Source organism: Drosophila grimshawi, unplaced genomic scaffold (genome assembly GCF_018153295.1).
Source record: "Drosophila grimshawi isolate 15287-2541.00 unplaced genomic scaffold, ASM1815329v1 contig_848, whole genome shotgun sequence".
Taxonomy (NCBI): domain Eukaryota; kingdom Metazoa; phylum Arthropoda; class Insecta; order Diptera; family Drosophilidae; genus Drosophila; species Drosophila grimshawi.
The window spans coordinates 3,563,351-3,587,641 of NW_025063692.1; the positions used below are offsets into that span (position 1 = coordinate 3,563,351).

The 24,291-nt window shown below is 41.5% G+C and overlaps 1 protein-coding gene and 1 long non-coding RNA gene across 3 annotated transcripts in view; one reads left to right on the forward strand and one right to left on the reverse strand.

The window, feature by feature from the left end:
* Positions 1 to 24,291, forward strand: part of LOC116805971 — a 69,577-nt gene that overhangs the window by 6,334 nt on the left and 38,952 nt on the right. The window contains exon 2 of the long non-coding RNA XR_004365474.1: positions 11,633 to 11,753. This is a non-coding gene — a long non-coding RNA (uncharacterized LOC116805971). The remainder of the gene's footprint in view (positions 1 to 11,632; positions 11,754 to 24,291) is intronic.
* Positions 14,195 to 24,291, reverse strand: part of LOC116805970 — a 116,533-nt gene continuing 106,436 nt past the window's right edge. The window contains exon 2 of one of the 2 annotated variants that reach the window (XR_004365473.1): positions 14,195 to 14,827. Coding sequence is in view for 1 of the 2 variants with exons in the window: in XM_032741401.1 (XP_032597292.1) it covers positions 14,706 to 14,827 (122 nt within the window). In the remaining variant the exon portion in view is untranslated. The remainder of the gene's footprint in view (positions 14,828 to 24,291) is intronic. The other variant, XM_032741401.1, reaches the window with a different exon arrangement.

Sequence of the window (24,291 nt, forward strand, 5' to 3'; positions counted from 1 at the left end):
CAGGGTACTGTAGTGGATGTGCCCGGGAAGCTTTTGTTCTGACCTTTTTTTTGTTGTTTTTTTTGTATATTATTTTTGTGTTTTTGTACTTGTGCATGTGTCAAATTTGCACGACGTGGTTGGCGTGGGTGGACCTGCACTTGAACTACGCCAAATACGGCAATGTGACGACGCACACTGAGCAGGTGACGGAGGAGATGCTAGCCGAGATGGTGATGATGATGCTGATGCTGATGCTGAGGCTGAATGGCAAATGGAATTGGAGATGGAGTTGCAGTTGGAGTTGGAGTTGGAGTTGGAGATTGAGAAGCTTAAGCGTAACCGATAGCCGGGGCACACTGTGTCGCTAGCAGTTGCGGCTGCACTTGAGAATATGCCGGGGAGTGCATGTGGATGTGGAAAGGGAAGAGAAGTATTGTAAGTGGTAGTGGTAGTGGAAGTGCAACTGGAGGGCTAGTGGGAGGAGGATGCTGCGCTATTAAGGGATGCAAATGCAAGTGATTGCACTGTCGTCATTAGGGGTTTCTCCGTCTGTCATGCTGTGTCTGTGTGTGTGTGTGTGTGTGGGTGGGTGGGTGGGTGTGGCAAGGGAGCCAGTTGCTCTAATGATGTGTCTGCTATCTAGCTGCTTAGACAAACAAACTGGCAAACTGGCAATGCCAATGTTTATGGGTTTGTTTTTGTTGCGCCTCGAAGTATGCAGCGCTTTATTTGCATATTCATATTGTAATACAATGCACATAAGACACACACACACACACACAGACACACACACACATAAATATACAGATATTGCACATATGTCTGATTACTTCTATATTGTACTAATTAACTGGTTCTCTATTCATCTTAAGCTTAAGTTTATCAAAAGGGGGAGAACATTGCAGTCGGGCAGTCTAACTGACTGTGAAACAGTCTTCTTTACAAATTTTTTTAAGGATATTAACTTGTTTTCTTTTCTTAATAAAAAAAAATATAAAAAGGGGGAAAAAATAACTGACTGTGAAACAGTCTTCTTTACAAATTGTTTTAAGGATGTTGCCAGTCCGCTGTCTTCTCAATTTGTATATATTAACAAATGAGACAAATGCGAAATTTTCCACTTTCCAAGCCAATGCATTGAATATCGATTCCATCAGTTAGCTTAATCGAAGTGAAGAAATAATTGTAATTACATCTCAATGATTCAGTTAAAATCGGTCAACGATTTGCACAGAAATTGTAAATGCAATATTGAATGAATATATATATATATGTATATAAAGAATTGAGTTATTCCCCATTTTCCAAATCAATGCATTGAGATAGTGTTCCTCATTGTAATATGTCAGTTCGCTTCATCGAAGGGAAAAAAAAATTAAAAAAAAAAAAGGAAAAAAAAACCAAAAACCTATAATTTTAAAATTTTTTTTTTTTTTAAAAATTGAAAATATTTTTTTATAAAAAACTTAAAAAAAATTTTTTTTTAAAAAAAAAAAATTCCAACTTTATCTACTATTTAATGCATTGTTTTTATTTGATTCTAGATCGAATTGTATACAGTAATAGATATGTACACAAATCTCCATACATAGCTGTGCTCAAAATAATATCTAAAATCTTAGAATGGACAAGAAAATCGCATGAATTCTTCCATTTAATTCTTGCATTTAAGTTGCAACAACTTTAGATAGGCTGAGTTAGGTTACAAGCCCATTCCCATCAGTTCCAGTGAACTCGATGAGCAGGGCTAGTTTGCTAGGCGCTCTATCAGAGAGCTACGATATATATCTGCAGGGAAGGGAAACCCCACAAGCTAAATTCCTCTCCTCCCAACGGGCGGTGCAGTGACAAAAGAAGTGCTGCTGCATCGAGTCCTCTTCTTCTTCAGCAAGGCAAGCTCTACGATAGTCGCTATGAACATAATTCCCTTTCAGCAGTGCCTCTCCAAGGAGAGAGATGTGGCAGAGATGCCTTGCCAAGTCAGTTTGCCTCAATGTTCTGTGTCCCGGAACCCAAATGAGATGAATGTCAACCCGTTTTCTCATCTCGTTAAAAGATCTGCGACAGTCGCTAACTATGTTCAAGTTATTTCAGAGAGAGAGAGAGAGACAGAGAGAGAGAACGAGAGAGAGAGAGACAGAGAGAGAGAGAGAGGGAGAGAGATTAAAATGAAGTCCTCTCTTAAAAAGTGATCGAAAATGCTTGCCAACTATGAAAATTGTTTCGGGTATGGCTCTATTCAGAATTTAGACTATGCATTTGCCCTAATCGTTGATAGCGCTATGATATCCTTCCAAAGCAAGCACTCTCAACCAATACCCCAAGTAATGGTTCTATATATTTATACAATTCTTTTGAGCACAACTGTATGCATTAGGCTAGCTTCGGCTAGTTGGAGTCTGAATCTAAGCCTTCAGTTGCAGTTGGAGTTGGTGTTGCTGTTGGGATCAACCCTGTCTATTTTGTAATGTGTTTTTAAATTCCTTCTTTTTTTTGCTGTTGAGCTTTTGCTCATTGTTTTGTCCGGCTGTGTGGGTGTATTAGTGGGTCTTGTGTGTGTGTGTGTGTGTGTGTCAGTTTGCTTTCTTTTTTGCTTTTTTTTGGGGAGTTTTCATTAGAAACTTTTTTGCCAACATCATTCTCAGCGAAACGTCAAAACAAAAAGGGTTCGTACACACACAGACATATACATATACATGTGTGCGTGTGTGTGTGTGTGTGCGTGTGTGCGCACACATATTTTTGGCATGTGTGTGTGTGTGCTCGTTTGCATATAGAGATAAGCGCGGACGCAGATTTAGATATTTTAGACATGCGTGTGCACTTCCGTTGCGACCCACCCCTTCTCCTTCCCCTTCCCCTTCTCCTTTCCTCGCAGTGGGCGTTGGGTGGGCTCTGTTGCTGACATGTTTGTGCCGCGCTGACCAGCGTAAAGTTGGCAGCCAGCCTGCCCACCCCCTAATGGCCTACCCATTCCCAGCAAGCGCTAACTAAACATGCTTAATTAGAAAGTAGCTGCGGTTGCCAACAGCAGCAGCAGCAGCAGCAGCAGCAACAGCAGCAGCAGCAACAGCAGCAGCGGCGGCGGCAGCGACTGCGACCGCATCTACTCGGCGGCTCATATTTCACTGACCAGCGCACCACCCAGCGTAAGCCTCCGTCTCCGCCTCTGCCCCCGTCGCAGCCTCTGCCTGCCCCTTGGTTGTTGTTGTTGTCTCTTCTTTTGTGCGTTGTTCGCCTCGGCTTCGGCTTCGGTTTTAAATGTTGCTCATTACGTGGAGCGTGGGTTGCGGCTGCTGGCTGGGGATGCGATTCGTCCGTCGCCCCCCTCACCCTCCCGCAACCTCTTTCCCTTCCCCTATTCGACCGTCCGCGCGTCACGCACATATGAATATGTTGAATTAATCACTTGGGTTTTGGGTTTACTCCTTTTTTTTGGCCTTTTTTCTGCTGGTTTTTTTTTTTTGCACTGTTTTGGCAATGGGCTCGGTTTTAGCCAAAACCAACTGCCACCCAACCAGCGATTGCCACCCCGCCACCCACAAACACGAGTGCAGAGCACACATTGACATGGACATTGCTCTAGACATTTTTGGCTGCCCACCTCTCGGTCGCCCCAAGCCCCACTCGGGCCCCCAACGCACCCTTCGCCGACCGCTTCTATATTATGCAGCAAATCGATAAAAAGTTTGACCACCGCCCCAGCGTTGCTGACATGGCGGTCGCAGCGCCGTCGACATGTGAAATGTGTGAAATGCGCGCATTAAATAAAAAACAACAACAACAAAAACACACACACACACACATTCACACAAAAAAAAAAAACAGAAACCAATTTCAAAAGGGGTATGTACCCCAGCACCATTACAGTTGCCCCCCAGCTGCTCGCCATGGATTTTTTGTGTATGGTCATTGTATGGCCGATTTTGTATCGCCCCCAAAAGGTGTAGCAGCAGCCAGTTGCCACTCTCCTCAACACCCCCTCCACCTCCACCATCCACCTCCACCCAACTTGTTTTTATTTTTGCTCAACTGCGGCGTGTTTTAGATAAGGTAAATAACTGCGATTGTTTGAATTTTTAATGTACGAGTAAAAGTTTTTATGCAACATCCATGTGCGCTGTCCAGCGTTGGATCATTTTGAGCCGGGCTGCCATGGTGGCGGCTTTACGGCGGATTTCAGGCAACCTAATGGTAACTTTTTTTATGCTCCTGCCTACATACATATGTACGTATGCCGACACATACATATACGCATCTATTTATGTGCACAAATGGGCGTGGGTGTCGGTGTATTGTGTGTGTGTGTGTGTGTGTGTGTGTGGTCATAAATGGACTTTTATAAATGCTAAATGTTGATAAGTAGATGCTTGGAAGAGTGTGCAGCCTGTACTTCTATAAACCTGTACACACACTTACCTACCTACACACACACACACACACAAACACACACCACCCACACACACACACCCATCACATACAACCATCACACATGTACACATCTATAGATTTATTCTTATTATATATTATTGTAAGCTGTACCCATAAAAAATGCAGTAACATTTCAACCATCTCCAACTCGCCATAGTGCATATATGTATATATTCCTGATCAGAAATATAAAATAAATTAGTTATTTAAAAGCAAGGCACAGCAAGTACTTTCATATTGAATAAACTACTATCAGCAAGCCTACTGTTTATTTAATAATTGAGTTCAGTTTGGGTAAATCAATCTAGTCTCTTGTAAATCAGGCTGGTAACACAGGTAAAGACAGCATCTCCAAACCAAAAAGGTATACGAGTATGTCTATTAATATATACGATTTAACCAAGTAATAGCCATGGCGAAGCACAGACTTAGAATACTCACCGGTCCATTGACAGGACACTGTAGACTAAGAAGTCACCTAAATAAACTAGGTATTTATAGCAACGAACTATGCAGGTTTTGTGAAAGCGAGGAAGAATCCAAGCAGAGTGTGTTGCCTTAACCGGGAAAAGATTCAGCATCCTAGGGATGCATGTTATGAGCTTCAAAGACATAGAAGCCCTCAACCCAACAAAGATTCTAACATTTGTGCAGGAGCTGGGCTTGATGGAGGAGCTATAGGCTCAGCAGGCGGCATATATATAATAGGTCGCAGTGCAGGCACCCCAATTATAATAATATAATAATAATATTAATATATAGCCGAGTCGATCTAGACTTGTCAGTCTGTCTGTCTCTCTCTCTCTCTCTCTCTCTCTCTCTCTGTCTCTCTCTGTCTATTTGAATATGCGCATCTCAGAGATTATAGCAGCTTCAATGGGGAATGCAAGTTTTCCTATACCCCGCGCAGGTCAAGTTTGCTTCATTTTATCGATAACTTGCCCCGTTTCGCAAGTATCGATATATATATATATATATATATATATATCTAATAGTAATAATATATAAATATATATATATATATATATATATACTTCCTATAACAATAAATAACGCAGTTTCCAATTGTTATATATATTTCTGATCTGCATAAACTGGATAAATTGCATCAATATAGGAACACCCAACGTTGTCTGATGTCTATAACAAAAAGTCGTGCAGCTAGTCAGTCAGTCAGTCAGTCTATCAATCAATCAATCAACCAATCAAACAGTCAGTTTCTTGTATGTATTAAATGAAATGTTAATAAGCAAATTGAATTTCTGGTTTTAGTATTGATTCGATAATAAAATAAGCATAAGCTGTGCTTGGTTGGTTGAAGGGGGAGTGGGTTGGGGTTGGGGTTGGAGTTGGGGCTATTAATTTATTTTTAATTATTCATGTTGGCCAGCTGCAGGCTGCAGTCTGGAATCAGAATGCTGAAAGATAGCGGCACAGGAAGATAAAAGCAGACGACAAATGACTAAAATCAAAGGCACAATTTGTTGCTGTTGCTGTTGTTGTTGTTGTTGTTGTGTCGCTGATATTTTTAATATTTAACTGCAAGCTGCAGAAGCAAAAGACAAAAGACAAAAGACTGACTGACTGACTGACTTTGTCTCTAGCCGAATTTAAAACCATCTGCAACCGAATGGGTGTGTGTGAGTGTGTGTGTGAGTGTGAATGAGTGCATATGTCTTTGAGCTCGTCGTCTGTCAGCAGCAAAAAGATAAAAAAAAAACAAAAACAAAAAAAAAAAGAGAAAAGATAACAAGAAACACCAACAAAACACATTGCAGCCACAAAGGCCCGCGGAAGCGCAGCAATTGCAGCACAGCTCACAAAGCATTCTAACATGATTTTAATTACGATGAGAAGCGTTGCCGTTGCCGTTGCCGCCATCGCTGCGCTCGGCCCAAACTTGTGCCACAAAACAACTTGGTTTGCCCATCCGTATCCGCTTGCACTTGCAGCAGCAGCAGCAGCCACATCCGCATTTCCATTCCCATGCCACCATGACAAAATAACTCAAACGAGTGGAGAGGAGGGGGCAGCAACAGCAACAACAACAACAACTGAAACAGAAACAGAAACAGAAAGAGAAGGAGAAGGAGAAGGAGAAAGAGAAACAAAACAGCAGCCGAAACAGAAACAAAGAGAAACGTGTGAAGTCCTCGAATCGCTTGCAGCGAGTTGAAGCTGACAAATGTTTCGCACTTTTTTTGTCAGCCTCATTTCGTTTGGCCTTGTGGCATGTCTCCGGCACTGCGTTGGGGGCAGTTGTAGCAGGGGCGGGGGGCATTCAACATAACACGCACACGTCTTAAGCATGCCAACTGCCTCCAGTTGTGGCTAAGAAGCGACAAACACATCTAATTACTTGCACTGTTCTCAGCCAACAAGCCAAGTAATCAATTCGAACTTGACTCAAATATCGCTCGGACTTGGACTCAGACTCTATATGCTAGTTATCGGCTCTGAACTTAATCAGACTCTATATCCTAGTTATCGCTTCTGAACTTAATCCCTTTTGGTTATAAATTACATTTTTTATTGCATTAGCAATGTGTAATTCTTATTTGTATTTGTAGCTAAATTAATAATTAATTATTAATTATTAATATGTGGCTGCTTTATATACATATATAATATATATGCATTTTTTAGTGGTATGGAAAGCTTAGGTATTTTATTGGGTTCCTTTATTGTTCTTATTTATAATTATCTATCATCTAGTATATTTGTGGCTTGATCCTTGCAATTTTTCAATGGGGCATCTTGAGACTTTCATTCGGCGCAATATTCAAAAGATGCGCAGTTTTCTTTAGCTGCCCATGCCAAGTGGTCCACAGGAGCAGTTCCAGGAGGAGACAGTGGAGCAGGCAGTGAGTGGTAGGGGGATATGAAGAAGCAGCGAAAGACGCCGTGGAAGAGGTCGTAGAAGACGCAGTGGAAGAGGTGGAAGAAGATGACGAAGAAGAGGGTGATTACGGTGCATAAATGATCAGTCCCAGAACGCACATATTTTTTGTTCCAGGACACACATATTTAGACTATGCAGTAGTGAAATTTATATGTTGGCAGGTTGACTCCAGTCTACAAGGTTAATCTTCTTTATATGTACATCAGAAGCAGAAGGAAGCATCTCTGATTCCATTAGTTGTGCATATTCGCCAAGCTTCTCAATATCTGTTTTCCATATGAATCGGTAGGAATATATCGAGGCATATTCTGATATATATAAATAAGTGTTATCTCTTGGCAAACAGCACTTGTATCTAGATGCTGTGTGCTGTGCTTAATAATTTGATAGCTTTGTGTATGAATATCTTTCTGAGGAATTTCAATTTGTGCTACGATTTCTACACTTGAATTCTTGAAATCTAAAGCGCATCGAAATGCGTAGTTAAATGCCACAGTTAATGGTAATTTAGTGGGGAAATGCAAGTGCCAATTAATCTGAAAGACTTTGGCGTTCAAGTCTGGATTCGCAGCAGCATTTTGAATCATTTTTTTGCCCGTTCCATGAACTCCCATCCCTACAGGCGTGCTTACGCTTTAATAGGCCCATGCGGGAGGTGGGCGCTGGTTGCAGGATGCTGGATGCTGGACGATGGACGATGGACGACGATGGGTGGTGTTCGGTGTTCAGTGTTCGGTTGTGTCGTGTGGTGTGGCAGGCGCGATTAATGCGGGCTCTGCGCTATATTATTTTGACAAATTTTTGTTCGTCTTTTTTGCTTGGTGCCCAAAAGCAAAAAGTAAAAAGTATCAAAAAAAAAGGGAATCAACAAAAAAAAAAAAAACACAGAAAACTGGAAATGACAATAGTACATACGACAAGTAAGTATATGCGAGTACATACTGAAAATGTCGGCATGCGTTTGTATGCAGAATGGGTGGAAAAGTGGACGGTGGGCGGTGGGCGGTAGGCGGTGGTCGTAGGGGAGGGGGGTGGCTGTCGAAAAATAAATGGAAAAGGCAGCACATCATTGGTGTGGCATGTGCATAATCATGCGACGGCCAGGGCCGATAGGCGTCATAGGCCCGAAATCGAAAGCCGAAAACTGCAGCCGCCACGACGGCAACAACAACAGCAACAACAGCAACAGCAGCAACAAGAACGGCAACTGCGACGGAGAATGCGCAGCTAGCGGCAGAAATAGTGTCCAAAGTGCGTTGCAAATGAGCAAAAAAAGGCCACGCCCGCTCTTTGCCTGGTCCTGATACTGGTCCTGCTTCTACTGCTGCTGCTGCTGCTGCTGCTGGCGCTCCTACTCCTACTCCTACTCTTGCCTATTCGTTGTCCTTTGCATCTGCAGTTTTGCATGTGCTGATGTTGTTGTTGTTGTGTTTGTTGTTGCTGTTGTTATTGTTGTTGCTGCTGATGCTGATGCTGCTGCTGCTGCTGTTATCGCTAGGGGTGGAGTAGGCCTGGACGTGTTGGTGCGTTACCTTCCTTCTTTTTCTCTTTCGCCGTGTTTTTTTTTATTTTATTTATTTTTTGTTGTTTTTTTTTTTTTGGTTTTTCCTTTATTTTTTGTGGTGGCGATTTTCGTTTTTTGATTTTTTTCCTTTTTTTTTGTTTTTTGGTATATTTCCTGCACAATTTTAATGGATTTTTTTTGTAGGTGTGTGTGCGTACTTGTATACACAGACATGAGTGAGTGTGTTTGCTCTTGTGTGTGTGTGTGTGTGTGTGTGCACGTTGTTTTACTTTATGCACATGGGCTCGTTTTTGTTTTTGCCGGACTTTTTATTTTATTTGTAGCATTCTTTTTTTTGTTTTTTTTTTTTTTTTTTTTGTGTATTTCATTTTATTTTTATTTATATATATATTTTTTTTTGGTTTGCTTGCTAACGTCGCTGCTGTTGCTGCTGCTGCTGTTGCTGTTGCTGCTCATCATGATGAGCATTTTTTTATTCAAGCAGATAATTACATTTAAATAAAATAAAAATTTCATGTAGCGCAAGGTAGACATATACCTACAACTTTCAGCAAACCAGGCACAGTCATAGCTATAGTCATGCCACCCCCTCTCACTCTTGCTGCCACCTTCCTGGCACCCGCACCGCTTGGCCAGGATCTGGCCCTTGGCCCGACGGGAGGAAGCCCACTCGTTGTTGGTTTTGTTGGCATGTTATTTTATAATTCATTTCGTTGCGTTGTTTGACTTACGCGGCGTTGCACGCTGCTGTCCAACCAACTGCCCACCATAGCATCGCCCAGATCTGCAACTGCAGCTGAATCTGTATCTGAATCTGGCGCTGCAACTGTAGCCGGCAGTTGGAGTTGGAGTTGGTAGCAGGTAGCTGGAGCGAGTGCCAGAGTACCGTGTAATTTCGTACTGTGTTGTCACAGTGCCGCAAATTGCGCCGCAGTTGTCTGCTCTTAGGCTGGTCATCTGCCGCCAGTTGGTCCGTGTGTCCGTGTGCACTCCAAGTGCCCCAATATACAAGTCATTCGCCTCGACGCTAGTCAACTGTAGCCCAACTGTTCCCCGCTTCTGACATAGCCACCGCCCCAATCCCAATCCCAATCCCATTCCCATTCCACCAGCACGGCAGCAGCAGTAATCGCCAGGTTTTTGTTTGTTTGCAAACTGCAGTCAAGTTGTTCTGTTAATGCTAATTGCCAGGTTTCTACAGCTTCGCGAGTCGCACTTTGTGTCCGCTGAGGACTGCATCCTCATTTTCTGTGCCTGTCGCTCTTTGGGGTCATTTCGGATTCTAAAAGTGTTGCAGTCGAAAATCATCAAAAGCCAAGTGTAACTCTGCTTCTCTTCCTCTCCCTCTCTCTCTCTCTCTCTCTCTATCTCTCACTCACTTTTCTTTACCTCTTCTCGTAGCTGCAGTTCACCTCTCAACTGAACAAGAGCCATAACACTATAATAAAAGAGCAGACCAAAATAAATAGTTATTCAGTTCATCCCAGTTGTCAGGAAAAATAACCGTGGAATGTATGAATATAGAAAGTGATCGCAGCCGATATCTTGAAATATATACATATATATAAATATATTTAGAATTTAATTGTCCCTCTGTTATGAAGTGTATAACATATGCAACATATATACCATAAACTATAAATATTCTAGTTCAATCTGAGTTGATATAGTCTATATCTGACGTAAAGCTATCTCAAGGAGACATTGAATACATCACTATATGTATATTAAAGCTGCACTCAAAAAAATCACTTGAAAGATGAGAAAATCCGAAATAAACAAACTAAACACAGAGTGATCAGAACAGACTACTAAATATATATATATATATTTTTTTTTCTTTTACATAAACAACGAACTTAAGTCGTGAACAAATTGGCTTCTGTCTGCAAGGGTGGATTGTTGGATTATCCTTGCAACATGGAACATCTTTTGTACGTGGCAATAGTGCTGGCAAGGCAATTAAAGCGGGAATAGATAGAATAAATTATGATGTCAATAATTGATGCACTCTTGAATCAAAACCTTCAGTTGCCGAAGATGCAAACCTTAGTCAAAATAATATTGTTGGTTGTTGGCGTTTTACTTAAGAACCAGTTGAATATGAGTTGTGAAACTATATGGGTGTGTGTGTGTGTGGGTTGCAAATGGTGGGTGTATTATTGACTCCTGTTCTCGAGTCCTTCTGTCAGACAGAAGACAAGACACCAGACACACGGACAGCAGGCAGCAACAGGCCAAGCAGTGAAGTGGAGTTGACTGGTTGAACTGGTTGCGGGTTACTTGTTACTGGTTACTTGTTACTGTCTACAGGTTACGTTCACTTGCTAATGAGCAGCTTAACTCGTTGGCTTGGCCTCTTCTGCAGTTTATTACCACTTTAAAAGAACTCCGCCGCTCAAAGGTGGCAAGTTCATCTTTGGCTTTTGCTATGCTTTTGTTTTTGTTTAAAGAAATGGCTCTCCAACGTTAAATTCATCGAATCGATAAAGTAAGAAAGAAAACAAGTGAGAACTTTGTAGTCGGACGTATCCGATTGCGAAATACTCTGTTATCGAGGTAACACAAGCCTGATAGCAGGTGGATAAGAACAGGTTTGGCATAGCCAAGACTAATCTTTAGAGCAGGTTTCTAGTAATCAACATTTCAAATTTACTGACTATAGCTTTCAATTTGTGTGAGATATGTAGTTTTATCGATATTCACCTATCGATTATTATCGATTTCGTAGCCCCCTAACTGGCGTAGCACACAAATTTTAACACTTTGTCTGACGCAAATATATGTTCCAGGTTTCAAGGTCCTAGTTTTCAAAGTGTCGACAATAGTTGCGTTCCTGCGGACTGACAGACGGAAGGACGGGCATTGGTCAAAACCAGTATACTCTTGCATTTTTGGTATCAGAGTATGAAGGTAAGTAAACAAGTATTTTAAAAGAAAACCAACAACATTTGAAATGAACTGTCAACAATTTTGGTATTTAACTAAATAACCGATCAACTCAATATGATCTATAACATACACGTCCGATATCAGATCCGATACAAAAGTCAAAAATGTGGTTTTGGAATATGTTAAAAATGTTGAGTTGGAAGTGGCGAGTTGTAAGAAGAGCGAGTTGCAATAAGAGCGAGTTGCAAGAAGAGCCAGTTGCAAGAAGTAGATGGTAGGCAACCAGTCCATGTTTCGATGTGAAGTCGCCTGGTTGAGAGCCCAGCAAGTTGCTGCTAAGTGGCATGAAATCAATATATGAACACAGGGATGGGGCACTGCATCGTCAGTTATGTGTGTATATATATATATGTATATGTATATAAGCATATTTGGATATATGTATCAGATGATGTTTTTAAGTGATTGCTGTGCGCTGTGTTACGCTGCGTATACACAATATTATGTGACTGCCTTTGTTGAGGTGTACAAGCGTGTGGTAATGCAGTAATGTCAGTAATGTATCCTGCATCATAAGACAATCCTAATGGCTCTCACAACAAATACGACAGACAGACAGACAGACAGGCGGGCAGACAGACAGACAGACAAATAAGTATGCTCTTGAAGCATGCAGACCACAATGCGGCCTCTAAACTGATGAATGCCGCCAGTTTGGGGCGTGAAGGCATCACAAGTGCCCTAATCAAATAGTCGAAACTGTCTGCGATCCCAAATCAACTAAATATAACATTCTAAAGATATATGGGTTTTTAATGGGTATTCTAGTGTGTTCTGGTGTTAAGTGTCTAGTGTAAGGGATTCACAGTTCGACACTGGCTCGACTTTTGTCGATTGAGCTGCGGGGCTTTTAGCAATTTGCACTTTATGTAGATATATAATTCCCTTTGTTTCATTCATAATTAAATTGAAATACTTTGTGCTCATCACTTAGTACTTGAATAGGCTGCATGAATGATTCGCAGCATGCAATTTTAACAATTGCTCAGCCAGTTTCAGCATTTCAAATGAATCAACAGCTTTTGTTCTTCATAACAAGCATCTAAAATGTATAAGAAAGTGTCGAATTAAATCGTATAACTTAAAATACTTGAATGTGCTATTATTATAATGTGTTTTCTACTTATAATTTTAAGGAGAATATAAATATTTGAATATTGATACAGTTGCATCTGTTGGATCTGTAAGGAAACCATTGATTTTTGTTGAAGGGCTTATAAATGATTGGGATGATTAGATCGATCTCATCATTCTTTCTAAGATATCTTAGATAAAATATATCTTTAGTAAGAAAATAAGATAATCATCATAAATAACTATTGGAAAATTGTGTTTATAAAGCAATATGATGAAGTGATTGATATGTGCTTAAGCCTAAACTTAACTTAAGTAAAGTTAAGGCCGATATATAAAGAGTATCCAAGTTGAGGTTAAGGCGTGGAGTTCCCTATCTGAGCTTAAGCTAAAGTCAAAATTACTGATTCTTTGTTGAGGTTATCTAAAATTAAGTTAAGTTTAAATTTCGAGCTTGGTTATTCGAATTTTATACACATATTTTTTTAATATTATTATGTGGGTTATATTCAATGCATCTAGTATGCTTCCTGACTTGTTTTACTCTGCTGGACTAAATAAAACCACTTCACGGACTAGCCGAATTTCCTTTTTTTCGTTTTAACGCAATGATCACATATTTTCGAACAGACATTAAAAATAATTATCGACTTGCATTCAAAGATTTACAAGATTCCTTAAATTATTTTGGCAAAAAGTTACACAAGGAGGTACCCTGAAAAAATAAAAAAAAATTGAAAAATACGGCGTAACTCGGCCATTTCAGCGACTATCCGGTTGTCCTTTGGACCACCGATAGTCCTTAAGAATCGAGTTTGAGCAAAGTAATAAAAAGGACAAAAGTCCTTGAAACTGCTGAAAAAACGACACATTTTTTAAAACAGAAAACTGCTCACAACTCGGCAACATCCTTACGGATCCTGGCGAGTCCTGTATCAAATTGTTTGTTTTAATCGCGGCTACCAATCTGTCAAAGGACATGCACATCGTCCTTGTTGTTTCCGAGAAAAATATGATATAGGGATTTCGACCCGGTTTAATTCGCTCTTCGTGTGAAAATTTGCAAGTCTTTGGGGACCTAGACGACTCCATAATCCTGGAATGTAGTTCAATAGAGGCGGTCCTTGCGATTCTGTAAGGATATGGCCAAGCTAGAACCATTATCTTCACAAGTGTGCCCCTAAAAGTATGCCGCATTTTATGTCACAAGGCAACTTGGCAACCTACTGGTTCGTGTCCTTGCTATCCCATACAACAATCTGCAAGGAAACGAAGCGAATTGATCAAATTTCCCACCTAACAAAAGAAAACAGTTTTTGATTCACGAAATGTTTTTTTTATTTGTAATGATATTTTTGCGTTCTTATATTTGTCATTTACTTTGATATACGTACATGTATGATTGTATGTACCTGAGTCAACAATATTATGTTATATTTGACTATATGCTTTGGCGTGATATACAGCTTAAATATATTTACAGCCGATCTGCATAGTGACGAATACACATTGCTACATGGAAGCTAAAGAATTACATAACAGTGCTGAAGGCACTATTCGATATTAGTTAGCTACTAGCTGTATTCTTTGAAGATATCGATAACTAATACAAAAGGTAGCTGGATATTTTTACAAATGATATATTTTGTTATCTTTAGGTTTTCATCTTAACAAAACTATAGTTTGGCATAGGTTTCTGTTTAATTTTTTTCAAAGGAGAGAGGGAAATCGTAAATGCTCTGCAAGCTACAACTATAATAGACTTACAAGCAAAGCTTAGCGAGTAAAAACTTATTTGGAAAACGATTTGTTCAAGGATATTGTTGATTTGATAACAAATTATATAAACATACTCTTTACAAAACTATGCAGTTCAACAGTAATTAAAGCGAATAAGTTAATTAAAAGCGTCAAAGCGTCGGGCCAACATTTTGGATGTGTCCTGTGACAGCGTCGAGTACCTGTAAAGAAATAAGCAAAATGAAAACATTAGATAAGTTAGGAACGCGAAAGATATTGAAAAATAATGCTCAAGTTGGGAGTGCCAGACTATGAGATAGACTGTACTAAAACTAAACTAAATTAAATCAGTTTATAAATTTGAAAACAATTGGCAAATTACGGCTGATTTTTGTTCTATTTTCAGTTTCGATATGAAATGCTAACTTTCATTCATGCGAAACTAAGTGTTAATGAGAGTATGAGAATTATACCAGCAGACTGTTCCAATTGGCTTTCCAATTTTAGATTTAGATTCCCATTTCCTATGAAATAATTAATATCTAATTAGTCACATTTAAGCTAACTGCAGAAAGCCCAAAGACAAGATAGTTGTCAATAATATTTGCTCATTTCTGATTGAGTCTAGGGCAGGCAGTCTGCAAGTGTCTCACTGTCATTAGCCATATATTTGCAAATATTACCTATTTCGCAATATGAATAAAGTGTGAGTGTTTGAGTGTGTTCGGAGTTCAGAGTGTCTTAATATAGATTAAAGTGAGCTGAATTCGTCAAGAAGTAACCTCTTTTTTATTACGACGAATTTGAGCAACTAAATTAATTAAAAAATTGTCTGCACCTCAGTGTGGTGTGAGTGCTAGTGTGTGTGTGTTTGTGTGTGTGTGAGCAAAAATGAGCAAGTTGCAAAGGAGGAACTAAGCTTGTTAGCAACTTGGCACAGCCAGCCGCACGCACTACCGAATTGGGCTTGAGAGACAGGCAGAGTGGTGGGGAGGGGAAGGAACTGTAGGGGTAAGAGTAAGGGTAGGGGTAAGGAAGAGGGAGGTGGTAACTTGGCAAGTTGGCAAGCTGATGGGCGGTTTAGTTAGCGTGGCTCGGCGGTGGTTCGCTTGCTCGACAGCACCACCATAAGGATGGGCGATTGCCGTTGCCTTATTTCGCATATTATTATACATATTTTATTTCACTTTTTTCTTGCAGTTTTGTTGTTGTTCAGCTTTCGGGCTGTTGCGTCTTCTCTCTACTTTACTTTCTTACTCCTTGTGTGTATGTGTGTGTGTGTGTGTTTGTGAAAAGAGGCGGGGCTATAGGCGCTGAGGCTCGGCTTGTGGGTGTGGGCGTAGTCGTGGGCGTGGGTGGCACACCAACACAGCAAATTCTATTTAAATTGTGTACAACATTATTAGAAAGTTTTCCATTGCGCGGACAAACAACAACAGCAACAACAACATCATCATCAGCAACTGCCGCCGCAGTGAAAGCCGAAAAAAATAAGCACAAAGCACACAACCATGCAGGCAACTAGGGGTGTGGAAAAGGGGAACCGGATGAAGTGTGTAGTGGGGAGAGTGGGGCAGGGGTTGTAGAGAAACGCGTGCAAAAAGTTGCAAAGAACGCCAACATAAGCAAAAAGAGAATATGTTGAAAAAGTCGAGAAACAAAATTTTTAATTTGCCTCGCGGAAACACACACACACACATCGCCACACACACACACACACACACATCGCCACACACAAGCCAGGACACACACACATGCACATTAAACTGTCTTGACAACGGGAGCCCCTCATCTGCTCTCAAGAAGGGGATAAGTTGGTTTACAATTGCCTTCCATTCCTTGTGATATTTCGTCTTGAATGCGCCGCATTGTTTTCAATTTCCTTGCTCAATTTAATTTAGTTGCCCAAGGACACCTGCTGTGGCCTTCAACTTCAACTTCAGCTCGACCCTCGACCTTTCGACCCCGTCAATTGAGATCTTAAAGCTGACCAGTATGCAGGAACACTGTGTCGTATGAGTAACTCAGTTCAGTACATTTCAGTAAATTCACTCAACTGACTTTTGGCAATGTTGACAATTGCTTGCTAGCTTCTACAACATACCGATGTATGTATATATTAACACACACACACACATACACACACACACACACACAGACACACTCAGTCACGCGAGCCAAGGCAAAAGTTTTCTTATTCTTTTTCTGCTCGAACTGCTCGAAGTGCTTGGCTGCCCCCGTCAAAGGACTCACTGTCGTCGTGGCATGTGCTGGGCTCGGGGCCAAGGACACCGCTAAAGAATTAAAACCGCAAATGTTGCTGTGCACATTATGCAAAATTAGTAGCAGTACCTACACACACACACATAAATATATATATATGTATACCACACATATGTGTGTGGGTGAGCACACACAAAAAGAATTTATAAAAAACTTTTCACATGCTTGTTTTGCTCTACCCAAAAATACCGAAGGCAGCTGCTCAGTCATTTCTATCAGCAGTTCGTTTGGAAGACAGGACTCAGACTTCAGACTCACAATCAGAATCAGAATCAGAATCAGACTCAGAGTTAAGGACACCAGTGACGACTGTGAATCAGCTCTAAGCTGGACTTCTTGGAGTTGTGAACTCCTTTTGACCGGTTGCAAGTAAGACCAACACAACAGAGATAACTGATTGCCTTCTATTCGAAGGGTATTCAAAGTGCGGCTTGCATTTGATTGCAGACCGAAACAAAAAAGTTGAACAGATAGAGAATGAAAAGAACTTCAGGCGTTGATGCTGTTGCCAGTGGCTCAGAATGAAGGATGAGAATTGGGTATGGGAATTGGGGATGGGGATGGGGATGGGGTGTACTTCTTAAGCATATTTCATTACATGTACGCAGAGTTACGACGACGATGATGATGACGGCGGCGGCGGCAGCGGCGGCGGCAGATGGAGAAGATGTTGGGGGACGAGAGTGGAACCGAGTTCAGTTTCGGATGTCAAAAAGGATCGCGCCCAGCATCCATGAACAAAAACAGCCGCAACAACGGCACCGTCTCCTTGGAAACATTAATCGCATCGTAAATATGCTGCCATTTCCAACTCACAGCCAGCTAATTTAACCCTGAACCTTCTCAGGCACGCATCCACACACACACGCACACACTCCAAAACACACACACCAAAACACACACGCACATGGAGACACCGACAAGCCTCAAGCTCCTTTGGGAGATTCGCGTTTTGCTCCTTTTGTCTAGAAAAATTGTTTTTGTGAAAAATTAAAAGCGCAAATGCTATTCGCCCCCCCGACTCCGACTCCCCCCGTACACGCACACACCTCCCCACAAACCAAAGAAAATTTTGAAGAGCATACCCCTTTCCCCATGCGTGTGTTGACTGGTTGCGTTCCTACTCATGATTATTTTACAATTAATTTGAAAGCCCTTTTCTGTGGTAGCCACATTTTTGCGCCCAAAAATGTCTCAAACTTTTCGTGAGCTCAACTTCATTACTCATTTTTCTTTGCATTTCTTTGGCATTGTATCGTGGCCCAGACAGACTCATGTCAGAAGAGTCCCGTCTCCTTGAGAGTTGGCCGAGGGGGTGATGGGAGAGGGAAGAGTCTACCCAGGGGCAGCTCGAGTTACTTGACTATATTACGCGTGCATTTAACTGCTTTTGGTTTTGTGGTTTATCTAACGAATCCATCTACTCAGAACTCTTGCGGCTGATGATACAAATTATTCTCTTTCGCTGCAAAATATTCTCTGAGAAACTCTTATTTCTGCCTAGCTATGATCGAGTCTAAGTTTTCTCAAACAGCGATATTATTTACTAAGGTTTAACTGAGATTTAACAAAGGTTTAGTCCCTTGCACTGTAAGAATTATAGTTTGGATTGAAGCTCCCGATGTGAGTTCAGTTTCAAAACTATGCTTGCCAAGGAAGCCGCTTTTACTTTTTCGATTGCAACATGTTCTGATAGTTTGTTTTGTGAGAATTGCTCCTTAACTGACTGTGGACACATTATGCTGTGGACGATGCTCAGTCTGATTGGATGGTCTTTATCATCTCAGGAGTTGAGTGTGTGCATCGTTAGAGCTTTTCCCATATTTGTCTTGTGTGAATCGAAAAGTGACTCAGTCAGTAAAGTTTTGAAAACTAGATAGCCAAAGATATTGTATTATTACATTATTGTTGTTACCTCTTGTAAAACATTGAGTAATCCCTCAAAGCCCAAATTTTTAGTGGTGGATTGTAGTAATTTCGATCTACACAATTATTGGCATTTTTGACTAAGAATATAAATTGATAGGTTCGTCAAAGTTGTAAGGCAATGTATATGCCATATATAGTAAATTACAGTGAACGCTCTGCGAGAAGAACAACCAGACACACGATGATATTGTATTGTAGATTCGAATTATTACATGTTAATTAATCATTTGTAAAAATATGTAACAACCAGTTAAAAGAAGCATTGCATTGGTGTATATCAACAGACATACAGATATATGAATAGTCGATCAACAGGCGGACAGACAGACAGACAAACATACTCGATTGACTTCTAGTAAGACTAAGCTAAATGCATAGTCAGCAATTACTGCACATAATATATGCCATAGATGAGTAAACGGAAACTAATCCCAAGTTGGGCAGCTAATGGTTGAAAGGGTTTACATTCGCTTGAACCGCATAGTTTTCAATAGGCTCGATCATTGGCTGTCAGGATGCAAAGCGCAGTGTTTGCTTTGCCCAATGCGAGTTGAGAACTTTCTAAGCGCCCCAACCCCCCACGCCTATCCCCCCCTTTGTGCGAGCATATGCAAATTCAGCCCTCAGTCGGTAGCCTATCACAAAAACTAAATACACCCACACACACATGTGCGTGTGTGTTGTGTGTGTGTGTGTGTGTGTGTGTATGAGTTTGTGACAGGCACCAACCACAAACCCGTAGACTCGTTTGCACTATTCGGAACCGACGACACCGACACGCATTTAGGTCAGGACACAACTCTATTGCGACTAAACATCTGCAATGCTCCGATTGGCTGTTGGCCAAAGCAGCTAAAACACACACACACACGACGACCCGACTGGTGGGGAAGGGGGTCGTGTGGCGGTGGCGGCGGCGTCGTGCCCGACAAAAGCCAATCACACTATCGCAAATAATTTAAACAAATCTAGGACAACGTCGTCGTCCGCCCGCGCCTCGCTGCGCACCCACAAATAAGCGCAAAACATAAGCGGCAGAGGAGGACCTACGCCAGCATACATACACACACACACACACACATAAACACACGCACAGCCGAACCGACGACAGCGACAGACGAGTGAGTGAGCGAGAAAGAGAGAGAGAGCGAGCAAGCGAGAGAAGGAGAGAGAGAGAGAGAGAGCGAGCGAGAGAAAGAGAGAGAGAGTAAGCAGACAACCGCACGAAGGCTCAGCCGATGTGCAAGCTCCCTGCTCCCTACGTGTGGCGCAGGCCAGTGCTAGTGTTGCTGTGTGGCTGTGTTTCTCTGCAAATGCCGACGGAAAAGTACGACCACACACACACACACACACACACACACACACGCATGCACACACATGTGCACAGTAGCAATAGCAAAAACAACTATGTCCGTGTCCGTGTCCGTGTCCGTGTCGGTGTCCGTGTGTGAATAGAGCGAATAGAATAGATGAGAGCTCAATGTGTGTGCGAGTGCAAGCAAGCAAGCTGGCATCTGGCAGCTGGCGCACGCAAGGACGATGTGCTAACCGAAGGCTAACGAAACTTTCAGTTCCATATGCCACCCAGCCACACAGGCAACCAGCCACCCACCTAACCGCCTAGCCGATTCAACCCACGACTCCGCTGCTGATTAGAGGTGGCCTGGCTCTGTTGCTGCCTCTAAAAAGCAAGGCGCAAAACTTAGCAAAGCCGACGAGGGCCGAGTGCGTCGCCTCGTTGGCTGTGACGAGAATGCGCTGCCCATGCGAGTCCCACACACAGGCAACCGAATGTGGATGCAACAACGATTTGAAGGGTTTCTAAGTCTGCATTGGCAACGGCGATTGGTGCACGACCAACTCGTGAAATCGGTGGCAGGCAAACATAGTTTGGGAAGTGGCCCAGTTGCCACTGTGGCTCTCGTGTGGCTTGCTGCAAACTAATTCGACAGACTTGCATTGCCCACACACACACACAGACACACACACACACATGTACACACATGCTAGGCAGCGAATGGAATAGAGACACAAATGTGGTTGGTTTTTGGCCAGCTCGGAAAATGCATTGTGACTGCAGCCAACCAATTCTCTATCTGTCTTTTAGAAACTTGTATTCTTATGCAGATACATATCTACATACAAATTGTGTCATGTTTCAAATATGGAATCCTGCTACAAATTGAGCTCCTCTTTGGTGGTTAGTTTGTATGATTAGAAATCTGTTCTCAATCTCACCTACGAAAACAAATACACAAAAACAAAAAAGAACGTTTGTCTTAGGTACGCTGAAGATTACAAACCGTATATCCGACCCAGCTGACATTTAAATCAGGGTCTGCAGTTTGAAATAGTATTAGGTAATAATAAGTAGAACTAGAAGTAGGAGCAGTAGAAGTAGTGGATATAGAGGTAGTAGTAGCAGTATTAGTAAAAGGAATACGCGTATTAGTAGAACTGGAAGAAGAAGTAGAAGTAGTAGTATTATTAGTAGTAGTAGTAATAGAAGTAGTAGTAGAAGTAGTAGTATTAGTAACACTAGTAGTAGTAGTAGTAGTAGTAGTAGAAGGAGTAGTAGTATTATTAGTAGTAGAAGTAGAGGTAGTAGTAGCACTAGTAGTCTAAGTAGTATTAGTATTATTAGTAGTAGAAGTAGTAGTAGTAGAAGTAGTGGTAGTAGAAGTAGTAGTAGTAGAAGTAGTAGTAGTAGAAGTAGTAGTAGTAGAAGGAGTAGTAGTATTCTTAGTAGTGGAAGTAGAGGTAGTAGTAGCAATATTACTAGGAGTAGTAGATTAGTATTAGAAGTAGAAGTAATAGTGGCACTAGTAGTAATAGTATTATTGTTAGTTGGAGTAGTAGTAGTAGTTGTTGTATTATTAGTAGAACTAGTAATATAAGTAGGAGTATTGCAGTAGATATATTGTATCAGAAATTATTTGAAATAGTACTAGGTATTTGTAGTAATATTCTTAGTATTATTGATAGTTCTAGTGGTAGTTGTAATATTACTGGTAGTAGTAGAAGTGGTCTAATTAGATGTAGTAGTAGTGGTAGCGGAAACAGCAGTATTATTAGTAGTAGTAGTACTATTGATAGCAGTAATAGTATTTGTAGTAGCAATAATCGAATCATCTATGTCCACGCCAATCTCTTACACAGAACTTAAACCGAAGGAACTCTGGCAGGAACTCCTTCTATGCGCTACATCTCAAAATCGAAATACTTAGCGGTTAACTATAGAAATAACCTCGAAAGATTCTTTTAGATTTATTTAGATATTGTAAGCTGTAAGTGGGTCAAAGCATTAGAGAGGAGTATCATGCTCGTTAGAGAGGAGTATCATGAAGTCGTTCAAATCTTTCTAACAGGCAGCAGGAACAATCTCAGCTGAGTCGACATAGTCGTGTCCGTCTGTCGTTTGTCTTTATAAACTATACACTATTAGAGCTAAAGCCTTTAAGTTTGGATCATAACTTATAGTATGGCTGAGATCAAGATTACGCGTATTTCATTTAATTATCGACTATCGATAACACAGTAAGTAACGAACATAAGTTATGTCTGGGTACAAGGTATCTAGTCCTGGTTTTATTTCCGAATGATCTCTGGTAAGTAGTCTTTCTACCTTGTGTCCTTAAGGTTAGATCTGATTGACTTAGTGATGCCTTCAAGGTTCAAAGCAAAGAGTCGCTTCGTATATATATATATGTTCTCCTGTTGGAATGGGCCCTGTTGTTTTTTTATGTTCGACTGCATTGGGTTCTTTGTTGCTTATTTATAAGTCGTCTATGCATGATGCATTATGGACGTGATATTAGCACTAAAAGCGAACACCGCCCGGCTACTCGGCACTTGAGCTCCTTCAGTTGGAACACTTGAGTAACCAAGAAGTATTACACACACACACACATGCACAGGACAACTGGCTCGTAAAGCTTGAGTGAAGTAAACGCAAGGACTATAAGGCAAAGCCCAGGTCCTGGCTCTGGATCTGGGCCTGGGCCTGGGTCTGGGTCTGGGTTTGGGCCTGGGCCATCGCTTGTTTGGTAATATGCGTAAAATGTATTTATGATAATGCAAAAAAGAATTACGTTAATGTTAATGCAAAACTGTTACGACAACAAGAACAATACGAGAAAATGATGACGGCGTAGAAAATGGCAAAAATGGCGGGCAACGATGTAAAGGCCCTGCTATCCCGCTATCCCGCTACCCAGCTCCCTTCCCACCACCCCTCTGCCCAGCCAGGCCATCCGCCTTCTGTTATCATAAAAGCTGATAAATTTACCCGAAAGACAAACTCGTAAAGGCAAAATGTTTCATTCTATTAAAAATTTTTATTGCAAATTTGTAATTTACAATTTGCATTTCGTGTGTTGGCTTTTTATGTGGCCTACACTCATGCCACCCCCCCTTCCCCCTGCCCATTGCCCAACACCCCACTCGTCGCCGTCACCGTAGCCACCCCTCACCCATTTTGATCCCGTTACCATTCTTGTACTCATATGCGCCGTGTAACAGTCGCGGCTTATTTGACTTGCGACTGTTGCTGTTGTCGTTGCTGTTGTCGTTGCTGCTTCTGTTGTTGCTTTTGTTTTGCCCGACAATTTTATAACCGTTATTCATAATAAAAAATGTTATAGAACATAATTTTGCAAACATAAAAATGCAACGCGATATGAAAGGGCACTCGGTGGGGCATCAATAGCATCAGTGCCATCAGCGGCATCAGCGGCATCATCGATGAGAGGCGTTCGGCTCTCAACAAAAAGCGGCAGATGTCGCATGGGGCAATTTCTTTCTAATAAGAAAGGATGCTGGTCCGCTCATTGATGTCGGCCCGGTTGGCATCTTGGCCCGGCCCACACACGTCCTTGGCCACACACATACACCTGACGCTGCCACTGTCGCTACTCGGCAACGGTAGTCGATGTCGATGGCGACGCCGATGACGATGCCAATATCGATGTCGCTACCATTGCCAAATTTTAATAACATGTCATAAAATATTTGTTTGCCTATAGGGTCATAAAAAAGTCATTACACATACACACTCACACACATACACATACACACATACACTCATACACTCATACATTCAAACAGGCCTGACTGGGACAGATTTTAGCTTCATACTTATCCGGCCGGCTCTCTATCGTCAATTGCATCGTCAGTGAGTTTCGGCATAATCTTTTACGCTGCTGACCAAATTGCATAAAAAGAAGAAATAAATATATTGCTGCCCATCGCTGCCTATCTTGCCACAAGGCATCAGTTGTATGCCGGTTCATGCATCCTTTTACGATTATCCATAAATGGACTCTCTCTCTTTCTCTCTCTCTCTCTCTTTTTTGGCCAGCTTCAGACGGCCTGCTGGGAGCCATACTTTAGACTAACCGCAAACGCCGTACAATACATCTCTCCAGACTGAAACAAATTAGAGTCCAAGATTGTCGTTTCACGATAAGCAAAA